A 15,326-nucleotide genomic window follows, 5' to 3' on the forward strand; every position below is an offset into this window, starting at 1 on the left:
GGAGTATATATCTATGTCATAATGTCACACAAGGCACCAGCTACAGCATCTAGCCCTCGATGGAGTATATATCTATGTCATAATGTCACACAAGGCACCAGCTACAGCATCTAGCCCTCGATGGAGTATATATCTATGTCATAATGTCACACAAGGCATTAGCTACAGCATCTAGCCCTCGATGGAGTATATATCTATGTCATAATGTCACACAAGGCACCAGCTACAGCATCTAGCCCTCGATGGAGTATATATCTATGTCATAATGTCACACAAGGCATTAGCTACAGCATCTAGCCCTCGATGGAGTATATATCTATGTCATAATGTCACACAAGGCACCAGCTACAGCATCTAGCCCTTGATGGAGTATATATCTATGTCATAATGTCACACAAGGCACCAGCTACAGCATCTAGCCCTCGATGGGTGTATATCTGTCATAATGTCACACAAGGCACTAGCTACAGCATCTAGCCCTCGATGGAGTATATATCTATGTCATAATGTCACACAAGGCATTAGCTACAGCATCTAGCCCTCGATGGAGTATATATCTATGTCATAATGTCACACAAGTCACCAGCTACAGCATCTAGCCCTCGATGGAGTATATCTGTCATAATGTCACACAAGGCACCAGCTACAGCATCTAGCCCTCGATGGAGTATATATCTATGTCATAATGTCACACAAGGCACCAGCTACAGCATCTAGCCCTCGATGGAGTATATATCTATGTCATAATGTCACACAAGGCACCAGCTACAGCATCTAGCCCTCGATGGGTGTATATCTGTCATAATGTCACACAAGGCATTAGCTACAGCATCTAGCCCTCGATGGAGTATATATCTATGTCATAATGTCACACAAGGCATTAGCTACAGCATCTAGCCCTCGATGGAGTATATATCTATGTCATAATGTCACACAAGGCATTAGCTACAGCATCTAGCCCTCGATGGAGTATATATCTATGTCATAATGTCACACAAGGCACCAGCTACAGCATCTAGCCCTCGATGGAATATATATCTATGTCATAATGTCACACAAGGCACCAGCTACAGCATCTAGCCCTCGATGGAGTATATATCTATGTCATAATGTCACACAAGGCACCAGTTACAGCATCTAGCCCTTGATGGGTGTATATCTGTCATAATGTCACACAAGGCACCAGCTACAGCATCTAGCCCTCGATGGGTGTATATCTGTCATAATGTCACACAAGCCATTAGCTACAGCATCCAGATATTAACTGGAAATGGGTGCCAGACCGGCAAGCATATTCTCCTTAGTACAATTTAATAACAATAAACTTCACCACTGACATCAAAGAATATTTTGTGCACAGAATTAATAGCTATATTAATGCATTTTTAGTATAATTCATCCTTTACAAGAACAACTAAGAACAATATAATTACTATTTTTGTACATGGCATGATAAATTTGAGGACAAACTGGTGCAATCATCTGTTATAGTAGGAAGCCGCAACACTATGTCACCTTGAAGAGCAGGGATATGTGGCATCTGAAAGTAACATGTATGGAGTCTGTGAACAGATTGGGTTGTCTGTACTGTTTACAGTCAGTGAAGAGGTTGTCTCTATTGTTTACAATCAGTGAACAGATTGGGTTGTCTGTACTGTTTACAGTCAGTGAACAGGTCGTCTATACTGTTTACAATCAGTGAACAGGTCCCCTACTGTTTACAATCAGTTAACAGGTCGTCTATACTGTTTACAATCAGTGAACAGGTCGTCTACTGTTTACAATCAGTGAACAGGTCATCTGTACTGTTTACAATCAGTGAACAAGTTGGTTCATCTATACTGTTTACAATCAGTGAACATGTTGGTTCATCTATACTGTTTACAGAGCCATTGTGTTCAAACTAAGACAGAGAAAATGAATTAATTTGTCTAAATTTCAATATTTCTACTTCTAAGAAAGAGGGGCAGTCAAGTAGCCTAGTGGTTAAAGTGTTCCCTCCTCATGACAAAGACCCGGGTTCGATGTCAGACATGGGTACAATGCGTAAAGTCCATTTCTGGTGTCCCTGCCGTGATATTGCTGGAATATTGCTAAAAGCGACGTAAAACCATACTCACTCACTCACTCACTCTACGAAAGAAGCTCTATTTCAAGGAAGACTGTCTAAATGTCAATCAAGAAGAGAATATGTTGGTTCTGTTTCCATTAATCAGTGAACATCTACTAATCAGTGTATGTCTAGACATTGTAATCAGTGCCTTGTGTTAAACTGAGACATTGTCTCTCTGTAACTTGGGTGATTGTTCTCACTAGTTTGATCTGGATCATAAAACTTCACTAAGCAGACCAACAAAGTTGTGTTTGAATGACCTCAAGATTCAAACATACCAACTGGCAATGCTAGGTCTGTCTTTAAGCTATAAATCCCTGTCACACTTGTCACATTTAAGAAGTTGGAATTGGTAGCTACTGAGTAAGTGAGTGAGTTAGGTTTAACGCCACTTTGAATAGTATTTCAGTTACATCACGGCATGTCAGCTTGATGTGGGAGGCAAGCCAAACGTGAGGCAGGTCTCAGACGTTTACCACTTTGGTGACACCACCAACAGGGGTATGTTGCCGACAAACCAAAAACATAATCAGGGTGAACTGGGATTGGACCTTCTGAGGACATGGCTGTAAACCTGGAGACAAATTCAAGAAGAACAAAAACAACAAAAACAACACAAAATCATCTTATATGGTGATTATCCTGCATCTGTATTGCCTGATCTAAATAAATAAATAGAATACAAAGACATTGTTATCAATTACAAAATCTCAATGTTTAATTCATGATAGACAAAAAATGGATTCAGCATATTCAACGTTAAATCAATAGAATACATGAGTTCTATATGAAACAACAATATCGACACACGTCTAAAATGGCAGTTCACAAACACATGCATACATAAACAACCTCCATACAGGGGCCGTGGGGTAGTCTAGTAGTTAAAGTGTTCGCTTGTCATGCTGAAGGCTTGGGTTTGATTCCCAATCTGGGTACAATGTGTAAACCCATTTCTGGCTTCCCTGCTGTTATATTGCTGGACTATTGCTAAAAGCGATGTAAAAATCACTCACTAACTGATGCAAATTCCTATTTGTTTCAGATGCAGTTGTTCAAGCTTTAACTATAATTCAATATGAAAGAACTCCCATTTAAATAAAGTATTTGCCCTGATAAAATTTCACACAAATCTGGTGAAGAGCTTGGAGACTTTTACTTACTTGACTTGACTTGTGTGTAGCATATTCTTGAAACAAGGAAGAAACAAACACAGATCTTGTCTATCCCCAAACATCTTGTGGTAGATGAAACACTCGGAAGACTTTCAAATGTCTCAAAATAATATTTTCGGATCCAACTACGTCATAACATATTCCCTGAAGACTTACAAGTCGGTTATTACCACAATCCTATAAATGTGGTACACACAGAACATAGGATGTAACACGTCTGACCAAGTGTACATGGCGTCAACTTCTAATGCCACTTATTTCTTGCCACTTTGATGTGTGTGGTTTTTTTTTAAAAACCCATCCCTTTTTACAAAAAGCTTCAATTAATTTACATCATGAAATCAAACAAAAAGAATTTGGTCTGAAATGGTTATCATCTATATAGAAAATGTCTTGAAAGGTTTGATATTGCCATTCTGAATAGACTTGGGAAATGTCTACCTTGCATATTGAATGTCATGTATGCTTTGCCCATGCTAAAAAATCAATGCCATGGTATCTGCAGAAAGACACATTGATGACATAATCAATGTCAGTAGACATCTTCAACACACTGTCCACCTTTCAAGCTAGTGACAAACATGACTCACCCATTCTGAGGTACAGAGAGGGTTTCCACCTCTCGGACATTCTCCATACTGCGACTTTCCCGTGCCATCTTGTTCCTGACACTATGATCTACACCGCCATTTAAGTAATCCATGTGCAACCGAGTCTTTAACTTTATTTTTTATCACATTAAATCCGAGTGCTTGGTACTTTTTCCATGACATTCGGTGGTTATATTAAAGTCGGTGACTTCAATGGTCCCAGCTATTATCCGTATGTCAGCAGATTGCGTTTCAGAGGGTTCTATGAGGAGACTCCTTATTCGTCAAAGGATCCTGGCCGGGCAATCAAACATGACTCTCCAAAAAAATGTCTTTGATGAACCAACAGCACACCCTTTGGCCTCCAGACACCATCGAAAACTGTCAAAACCAATCCTTGCTAAGTGTCACAGACCAAATATGTGTCAACTATTGACCAAAATATTCTTAAATCGCGATTTTCAATATTGACAAACGTAAATTAGTTTCATCAAACCGGGACGTGGTAACACCATTAGCACCTTGTGAAACATCTCTTGATGACCACCAACAATGGACGTTGGGCTGAACAGACCTGAACAACTGGCCATAACCACAGACCCACAGATACCCTCAGGAAGCGCCAGACAAAGATGCGGAGGGCTCCAGACTACTTAAACTCATGTCAGCAGAAAATATTGAAAATCAGATCCTTCTGTCGAATAAAGACGAGGAAGATGGACATCTTGCATGTCCTTAACATCAACTTGAAACTCTCTCCCCTGAAGATGAAACTCCGGTGATAATCTCCATTATGAATGTCCCTGGTTGACACAACATGGCAACCATGGGTAGAAGATGAGCCTATGCTTTGAGTCTAACAATGTCAGTGCAGTGCTTACCCTTCCTCATCAAATCAAGCTGAACATGAAACAATCTACGTACATTATGAAACTAATTGATGAGAAAGATCATGATTCACATTAACCACATTAAGCTATTTCTGATCAGAGATGATAGAGATCCACAAGATGGAAGGCCCAACTTGCATGGATATGTGTAATCCTATGTTGACATGACATTACCAGACCTATTGTGGTGAACAAGATAAATCGGCATTTCTTTACCTAAAACTTTCTTAATCAGAATGATAAAATTGTCTACTCTCAAAATCAAAACTTTCCTTAAAAAACCCTTTTTCTCTTAGAACATGCTAACTTTTTAGATTAATGTTTCCATGTAATCCCGACAAGTTACACAACGTTACATAAATGAGAAAATGACAAAACTCAGGTAATGCAAGATCTGTTGGATCTTCTACATAAACGAAAAGTGCAACTCATTTTTTATCAAACAGCTTTATGTTAAGCAAACAGTCATCGATTGATTGATATTTATATTCTTTAATGAAACAAAGTATTATGCAAAATATCGATTTTCAAAATTAAATCAAGTACTGTACAATGAATCGACCATCAAAAGGCAGCACAGTTTTTTGTCTTAACAGTCCATGTGTTTCATCCAGGTACTGTCCAGACTCTTTAAAGCAAACAATCAGCAGGCAAAAAGTCATCTAATCTGCATAGTTTTATAGATCACTAGCCAGCAAAGCCATCAATTCCCTCCCAATAACGTTTACCCTGTAGAAGCCATTCAGTGAAAACTACCAATCTCGGCATGCCATGGTTAACCTTTAACACTTTATTACATCAAAGAGAAGACGTCTACAGACAAACACACTGGACTCGCTTTTTCCTCACTGTTGTCGTATGCTGGTACACCTTCAGTTTAACTTAAAGGGAGGCTCAGGCGTGGACACACTTGCAGTCCCAGCAAATTTGATTCAAATCTACCAGTCACCATTACATGTGCCAGCTTGTATGAATTTGATTACTTCTATCTCCAGTTAATGATAATTCATTGTCTCAAATTCACACAGAGCATGAATCACAGCATCAGTAATTAGATAGGATAATTAGGGTAACTAGATAATTGTCATAAGTCTGTTACAATAAAGGGTTACAGTCAAGGGATTTACATGGGTCTGCCATTTCTCAAGTCCAAGGGACTCTCAGTAACACATTTTGGGGTCCAAGGCATAGACATGCCGGTGCCGAAGCTGTCCATATGTATTCTAATAAATATTAATTACACAAGTCCCGAAGCCTTACGTCTATTATAGATGAGGATTTCAATCAATTATAAAATCTACAGTTTCAAACTTATTCAAACTCCAATACCTTTTTGCATCCCACATGACTCGCAATTTAAAATATGTGCGTGTATTCCCAATGTGTAAGTGTATAAGACTGTTTTACATCTAGTCAAAATCTGCGATCATCTTACTTGGAGCAGAGAATCACTGGATTTCCACCCTATACATTTGGATTAAACTACACTGACCATTGACACATTCATGTGTTTCCTTTATACATAATCCATGACAAGAAATGACCTCGACAATAGCCAACACATTAATGGTGAACAGCTAGGGAACTGCAGACCACTCACTTCCTTGATTTCATACCTGTGTGCTGTGTTACACTTTCACAAAAAGACCACTGTGTCCTTTCATTGTTACAATCCAGTACTTGACAAAAAATGGATCTGGCTATGACCAACAAATGAATTGAAAGTCTTTCACAGTTTGGAAATGAAGAGAGTCTGACGTGAAAAACACCCTCAGAAAATGACCATGAAACACTTTCCTCTGTTTTCTTTGCAGTGTTTCAATCCAGTATGCAACAGAGGGTTATAGAAATGAATCTTGAGTCAGGATATCAACGACTTTGAGGACCGACATTGACCACCTGATTCCCTGACCAGGCCATGTCTGATCACTCCTTCACATCTGACCATGGAAGATGCTCATCTGTTCCTGTCCCTTGTCTACAACCAGAACATTTCATTTATCTGGCGTTCTTGAAAGCATGTACAAGTCAACCTTTCTGTAATTACATTAGGCAAAGGACCTCAAAACGCCTCCAGGACTTTTCCCTCTCTGTTGCACCCGATCGATCAACACCTGAACAAATCACCTGTCACCTGACGAGATTCCTGCTACCATTGTCAGCCAGCATGACAGAGTGGACACCTGAGTGGACACCTGGCCATGGTCAGCCAGAACAATGACATTACTCAGTCCCAGCATGTGTTATAACCTTGTCAGTGAAAGCCTATGTGTGACAAAGCAGCCTCATTAGTTCACACAGTCAGCAGCTTGGTAATTAGTTGTATAATCTGGCATCACATGGTCACTCTTGTATATGTTTTTCTTGCCTTTGAGTAATAATCTAGAAAAAGACATAAACCTAACTTAATGAAAAAAAAAACCACACTTAATTTTAAGAACTTAAGAATGCTTGTCACAAGAGGCGACCAATGAATCAGGTGGTCAGTGACTTTGTTGATTGTATGTCATCATACCGCATTTGTGTAGAGTGATGCTCATGATGTCAGGAACTGGATTGTCTGGTCCAGATTCTATTATTAACAGACTGCCGTCATATGGCTAGGATATTGCTGAATATGGCGTTAAACAACAAAACAACCAACCAAATAATTGAAAAGAAAAAGAAAAGAAAAAGAAGCAGTATGGATGGGTTAGAATAGGTTCCCATTGATCCATGCATATTGTAAGGGGCAACAAAATGGATCTGAAGGCCATGGGACTTTGCTCATGATATCAGTCACCGGTTTGCTTGATCCAGACATATTTTCAGGCTGCAGTGACATAGCTGGAGGGTCACTGAATGCAGCATTAATCAATTGAAAAGAGTTCAAAGAGTCTAGAAGAGACACAAACAGTAGAGACTGGACACAAATAGTAGAGACTGGACACTAACAGTAGAGACTAGACACAAACAGTAGAGACTGGACACAAACAGTAGAGACTAGACACTAATGGTAGAGACTAGACACAAACAGAAGAGACTAGACACAAACAGTAGAGACTGGACACAAACAGTAGAGACCAGACACAACTACAGTGAGTGAGTGAGTATGGTTTTACGCCGCTTTTAGCAATATTCCAGCAATATCACGGCGGGGGACACCAGAAATGGGCTTCACACGTTGTACCCATGTCGGGTTTTGAACCCGGGTCTTCGGGGTGATGACACAACTAAAAGTCGACCCTTGAAGATCCGGGAGAGAACAGGTCTTTAGCAAACCATGCTTGCCGTAAAAGGGGACTATGCTTGTCGTAAGAGGCGATTTATAATAAAACGGGATCAGGTGGTCAGACTCCCTGACTTGGTTGATGGATGTCATCCATCCCAATTGCATGGATCGATGCTCATGATATCAATCACTGGATTGTCTTGTCCAGACTCGATTATTTACAGACCGCCGTCATATAGCTGGAATATTGCTGAGTGTGGCGTTAAACAACAAACCAACCAATCAACCTTAAAAGTCACTAACTCAATATGCGTATCCTACAAAGTATAGAAACTTAGAGAATATATGTCATATGTTATTGAATTTCCCACATACATCACAGAGGAAGCAGCTATATTCCCAGGAAGGCAAGATTTATACCAAAGTAAGATGTGAGATTATGATCCATTCATCATAGACATGATAGAAATGATATGTTTTTTACGTATTTCAAGCAGTAAAGATTGAACTGTTCACACCTCTCCGCTCCATATGATGTACATCAGGAGTTTCTCCAGCAACTGGAGTGTCTGATGACTGAGTCATGCCAGCCTGAGGTAATCAAGTACTCGGTTAATCAAACCAGTGATGGACAGTATGAGTGGTGATCTACATTAATAGCTTGGATCTGCCACTGCAACCACCCAGTCCTCATAGGGTATTACTGGGAACCCAGTTTCACCTGGAAACACCACAGGGAAACAAGCATGGGTACTGGGAACCAAGTTTCACCTGGAAACCCCACAGGGAAACAAGCATGGGTATTGGGAACCAAGTTTCACCTGGAAACCCCACAGGGAAACAAGCATGGGTATTGGGAGCCCAGTTTCACCTGGAAACACCACAGGGAAACAAGCATGGGTACTGGGAACCAAGTTTCACCTGGAAACCCCACAGGGAAACAAGCATGGGTATTGGGAACCAAGTTTCACCTGGAAACCCCACAGGGAAACAAGCATGGGTATTGGGAACCCAGTTTCACCTGGAAACACCACAGGGAAACAAGCATGGGTACTGGGAACCAAGTTTCACCTGGAAACCCCACAGGGAAACAAGCATGGGTATTGGGAACCAAGTTTCACCTGGAAACCCCACAGGGAAACAAGCATGGGTACTGGGAACCCTGTTTCACCTGGAAACCCCACAGGGAAACAAGCATGGGTATTGGGAACCCAGTTTCACCTGGAAACACCACAGGGAAACAAGCATGGGTACTGGGAACCCTGTTTCACCTGGAAACCCCACAGGGAAACAAGCATGGGTATTGGGAACCCAGTTTCACCTGGAAACACCACAGGGAAACAAGCATGGGTACTGGGAACCCAGTTTCACCTGGAAGCCCAACAGGGAAACAAGCATGGGTATTTGGAACCAAGTTTCACCCTGAAACACCACAGGGAAACAAGCATGGGTACTGGGAACCCTGTTTCACCTGGAAACCCCACAGGGAAACAAGCATGGGTATTGGGAACCCAGTTCACCTGGAAACCCCACAGGGAAACAAGCATGGGTACTGGGAACCCTGTTTCACCTGGAAACCCCACAGGGAAACAAGCATGGGTACTGGGAACCCAGTTTCACCTGGAAGCCCCACAGGGAAACAAGCATGGGTATTTGGAACCAAGTTTCACCCTGAAACACCACAGGGAAACAAGCATGGGTACTGGGAACCCTGTTTCACCTGGAAACCCCACAGGGAAACAAGCATGGGTACTGGGAACCCAGTTTCACCTGGAAACACCACAGGGAAACAAGCATGGGTACTGGGAACCCTGTTTCACCTGGAAACCCCACAGGGAAACAAGCATGGGTACTGGGAACCCAGTTTCACCTGAAACCCACAGGGAAACAAGCATGAGTACTGGGAGCCAAGTTTCATCTGGAAACATCACAGTGAAACAAGCATGGGTACTGGGAACCCAGTTTCACCTGGAAACCCCACAGGGAAACAAGCATGAGTACTGGGAGCCAAGTTTCACCTGGAATCCCCACAGGGAAACAAGCATGGGTACTGGGAACCATTCTACCTCAATATCCCCACAGGGAAAAACGCATTGCTAGTGGGAGCTATTCTATCATGGAATCTCCACAGGGAGACAAGCATGGGTACTGGGGGCCTATTCTGACCTGGACACCCCACAGGGGAACAAGCGTGGAATCTCCAGAGGGAGACAAACATGGGTACTGGGGGCCTATTCTGACCTGGACACCCCACAGGGGAACAAGCATGGAATCTCCAGAGGGAGACAAACATGGGTACTGTGACTATTCTGTCCTGGAATCTCCAGAGGGAGATAAACATGGGTACTGTGACTATTCTGTCCTGGAATCTCCAGAGGGAGATAAACATGGGTACTGTGACTATTCTGTCCTGGAATCTCCAGAGGGAGATAAACATGGGTACTGTGACTATTCTGTCCTGGAATCTCCAGAGGGAGATAAGCATAAGGTACTGTAACTATTCTGTCCTGGAATCTCCAGAGGGAGACAAGCATAAGGTACTGTGACTATTCTGTCCTGGAATCTCCAGAGGTAGATAAACATGGGTACTGTGGCTATTCTGTCCTGGAATCCCCAGAGGGAGACATGCATAAGGTACTGTGGCTATTCTGTCCTGGAATCCCCACAGGAAGCATGGGTACTGTGACTATTCTGACCTGGAATCCCCAGAGGGAGACATGCATAAGGTACTGTGACTATTCTGTCCTGGAATCCCCACAGGAGATAAGCATTGATACTGGACTACCTGACCTGGAATCTCCAGAGGAAGACTCATCTTTCATCAAATGAGATGATCTTACTTCACCAAATCTAAGAATCTGCCTGATGCTGAAACAGAATCCCATCCATGAGATAACTCCTGTAAATGCCTACATTGAGGATGTAAACCAGCTCACGAGACAAAGTGAGGCATCCCCTTTCATGCAATCAAGGAAGTTCTTCCTTTTCGCTTCTCCTTCTACCATCTTATAATAGCATTACGTCTCCAATCTGGTTCAATATTTGAAATTGGAAAATTGTGCAAATTGATCAAGTCTAGGTTTTTCACTTCAAGAAATAAATCCCTTGGAAGGAGTTAGGGCAAAGATTAGATTAATGAAGTTATTTAATTTACATTGATTTCTTTTTGTAGATTAAGCCCAAATATTGCTCAAAGCACTGAAGAAAAGAGGGGTTCAGTGTAAGGAAGCAGTTTTCATCAAACAGCCCAAACCTCTTGATGCTCAGAACAAGTCACTCTTAACAAAGTATTATTTCTTGCCATAGTGAGAGTGCTTGTCAGAGTATCCAAGTCCAAGGATACAGCATGTGAACTACCTTGATGTTGTGACATAGAGATATTCTACAAGTTGAAGATGGATATGCCTTTCAGGAAATAAACAATGTGTTTTCAGATTTGTGAGTTTTATTGAGCATTAATGACCAATATTGTGTTCAGCAATCTGATTTGACAGGCTATCTCATTGATTATTATATGATTCCCACAAATCCAAATGAGCATCTTCACCGCTTATGAATAGATAAATGATACTATTTTTCAAGACAAAACATATATCAAAACAAAAGATATTTTTTCCCAGCTGAATTTCGAATTGGGAACCTATGAGGATTTGTTTTGGTTTCCATGACAGCTGAACCAGCCTGGTCAACAGAATGTGGACAACTAAATTTGATTTGATAAATATAATCATACTTAGTATGGTATCCATCTGAATAAGCCAATCGCTTTTTATTTTCAAACTTGGGAAAGAGTAAAAAAGATACTTATCACATTTATCACACATAGTGAAAAGTCTGAAAGATTCAAAAGGATTAAATTCCATTTAATGTTTTTTAACCAATCAGATCACAGAAAACACTCCGATTAATTTTGCAATTGAAACTAACATATATGCCTGAGAGAAGGTAGAAGTTGTTATGAATTACTCCTATCGTGTTTCTACCAGAGAACAAATTTCCACTAATCGTTTATTTTACAAATGTCAGAGAATTAATGAACTTGGGCAAATTAATATGTTGCTTTAAAACAGATGTGAATTTCCTGTACCAACCCCTCACAGAAACAGCTCAGAAAACACCCGACCTCAACTGAGCCAATGAGTACTGAGTGAGCAATGTCAATATCACATCCTTATAAATTGTCTGAAGTGAGCTGCCGGATCAACTGTTTCACATAAGTAAGTACAGTTGCACCTTAGATTATGTCTTTCATTATTTTACGGCTGAACACAAGTCAATGAACTGGTAGAGAGTTGCTAATACATTCATCAGGCTTTCTAAAACACTGACGAGAAAAGTATTTTCATGAAAAATCATTCCGACTTACTTTTTTCAATTATGGTTTTCAGAACTACTAAGAGAAAACTACTAAATCCATTTTTTAGTTCTATTCGCTTGCTTCCTTGACTTTTGACAGAATATAAATATAAAAAATCTACGAACGGACTTCTTGATTTTAAACAGCTAATGTATGGTAGTGTTAAATTTAGCATAATTTCAGCCTCTGAAAGAAGTTGGTGTTTGTTTTCACAGATGAAGCGGGAGAGATTATACATCAATAAAACCTTTTTGGATAATATTTATCAGGCAATTATGTACCTTTTCTGCATTGCTGTTTTCTGTAAAAAAATCTGTAATATACATAAGAAAAAATAGACTCATGTAAATTTTTGGTCTCAGTGAGTGGCGTTTATAAAGATTATTTACACAAGTTGGTTAGGTGGTGCTTATCTGAGCAGGGCGCTTAATACAGTGTAAAAATACCGCCTTACTATTTATTACATATGATCAATGCAAGTAATGAAATTGTTTTTATTAACAGATTTTTTATCCTCAAAGAGACTCAATAATGGTTACTTTCTTACATGAGTAACAGTTGGTCTAAGTCAATCAGTGTGAGTTCCCATCAGCAGTGAATCAAATAACTGTCCCATTATCCCTGCAGTACGCTTACAGATTAGTGAACCTCAGTAAGTGTCAATGAAACCAGCTTGATACTCACGGCAATCAGCACCGCATCAACACTGTCACAGCCTAGTGCTGCAACCATCCTGTCACTGTTTCCATGCCAAAGTTATTATGCACCAATTTATGAAAATACCAAGGAGTTACGAGAAACAAATATGTCCACAATCTGGAGAACATGTTGAAATTAATAGTTGTTTACACTTCTTTCCAAATACATGATACATGTATATAATATCAATCCAACTTTTGCATCCTAGACTGTGAAAGATATGTGTATGAATAGTGGGTGAATATAAAATAGCAAACATGTTCAGCAAGTAACGAATATGGATGTAACAAACAAATCTTTGTTATAACCATGGTTTACTGTACATAGTCATATTGTTAACATTATATACTGCATACCTTTCTATATTGACTTCATCCCTCAGATGAAAACAAGTGGTGTATTTTCTTCCAAATTCTCAACATGACATATATCCCTCAAACGAACCAAAGGGACACATTCTCCATAATCTATTAAAACTCTGACTTCATCTCTAAAACAAAACAAACTGCGCTGTATCCATCAGCATCAAACTGTTTAATCTATAGATTCAAATAAGGAAAGGTCATGGCGGCCCAATGGCTCAAGAAGCTGAAAATTGCTCCATCCATGAATGCCAAGCTTGGTCTTGGGTTTGATTCTTAGATTTGATTCTTAGATTTGCAGTGATATTAATCCTTGGTTAGTCAGCACCATCCTTTGAAATTGTCATCAATTGGTCTTGGGTTTGAATCCAAGATTTGCTGCAATTATGACACTTATCCACAGGTAAACAATCTGTGTCACACTCTGTTTTACTTCCACATGAGACTAACACACTGTGATAAGAAAACTATCAAAAGTGGCATCGAACCCTACTCACCCAAAAGAGACAAAATCCATCCTCTACAGAACCAACAAACTGATGCACAACCACAAAGACAATACCTCAAAATACTTCCAATAAATCTAAATCACCAAATCCAACCTAGACCCTTTCACATCCAGTGCTCCAAGACACCCTTCTTGTACTCAGAGGCTGTAGCTCTAACCGTCCTGATGAACCCTCTCGACTGTCCTGGCATTCCATGACAACCACAAATATACAGATCTCCATCCATTCCACTGCTGACCAAATACTGGACATTACCACACCCAATGAGAATAATCAGTTGAAGTAACAGGAAGGTATGGCTCGTTGCTTTCTCATGACTTCCATTGACCCCCGAGTAATGGAGTCCTGTGTCTGAAGGGACACATTGTTGCCCATTGATCCTGATGTGTAGTCAGGGCTGATGGCCATAAACATCACCCACCACTTGTTATGCAAAACTCCATCAATCAGCAACATGGAGCAATCACAACAGGAACACCTGTCACAAGATGGTCATGTCTGATTACTTCCAGGACTATAATCATGTAACTAGACAGGAAGTATGTCCAAGACTGTGTCTTTTGTGAGAGTGTTACCCCTTCTTGCTAACAACCCGTGCATCTTGTTACTCCCACACAATCCTCTTTCCTTAACGATGTACCGGTACTAACACTGAATGGACCTGCAACTGAAAACTTCCTGTGGAAGAGCCAACGTGTCCAATTAAAACATTCTCTGAATATAAAACTTTAATTATCTGTGTGCTCAGGTTTCCATTCAGAGTTCTGTCTTGCATAATAATCTACATGTTTTATGATATTCTTAATGTATCACCCTATCATTCCAGATTAAAACAGGCCCTAGCAACCTATGCTTGTCGTCAGAGGCGGCTAAATGAATTGTGTGGTCAGACTTGACAACTTGGTTGATGGCATGGATTGTTGTTCACAATATCAATCACTAGATTATTTGGTTCAAACTCGATTGTTAACAGGCTGCAATCATATGGTTTAAAAGAAAGAAAAGGCTGTATTTCTGAAAATGGTTTGGTTGGTTGGTTTGTTGTTTAACGCCGCACTCAGCAATATTCCAGCTATATGATGGCGGTCTGTAAATAATCGAGTCTGGACCAGACAATCCAGTGATTAATATCATGAGCATCAATCCACGCAATTGGGATTGATGACATGCATCAACCAAGTCGGCGAGCCTGACCACCTGATCCCGTTAGTCGCCTTTTACGACAAGCATAGTCACCTTTTACGGCAAGCATGGGTTGCTGAAGACCTATTCTACCCCGGAAGAAAAGAAAATGGAATGAACATGCAGTTCTGAATGAATATAATACAGACTATGTTGTTGTGGATATTTTCTAACCTCGATGTTTGTAAGCTCAATGGCATCTACACCCAAAAGAGTGAGTGAGTGAGTGAGTTGAGTT

The 15,326-nt window shown here is 40.4% G+C and overlaps 1 protein-coding gene across 6 annotated transcripts in view; it reads right to left on the reverse strand.

The window, feature by feature from the left end:
- LOC124117231 (cyclic nucleotide-gated cation channel beta-3-like) overlaps positions 1 to 15,326 on the reverse strand; it is a 303,270-nt gene that overhangs the window by 69,878 nt on the left and 218,066 nt on the right. Inside the window, exon 1 of one of the 6 annotated variants that reach the window (XM_048397876.1) lies at positions 3,879 to 3,995. The exons of the other annotated variants lie outside the window; for them this stretch is intronic. Coding sequence (XP_048253833.1) covers positions 3,879 to 3,991 — 113 coding nt within the window. The 5' untranslated portion in view covers positions 3,992 to 3,995. Of the gene's footprint in view, positions 1 to 3,878; positions 3,996 to 15,326 lie in introns of those variants that run through there. 6 annotated transcript variants of the gene reach the window in all.

Source organism: Haliotis rufescens, unplaced genomic scaffold (assembly GCF_023055435.1).
Source record: "Haliotis rufescens isolate VD_foot unplaced genomic scaffold, xgHalRufe1.0.p SCAF_17, whole genome shotgun sequence".
Taxonomy (NCBI): domain Eukaryota; kingdom Metazoa; phylum Mollusca; class Gastropoda; order Lepetellida; family Haliotidae; genus Haliotis; species Haliotis rufescens.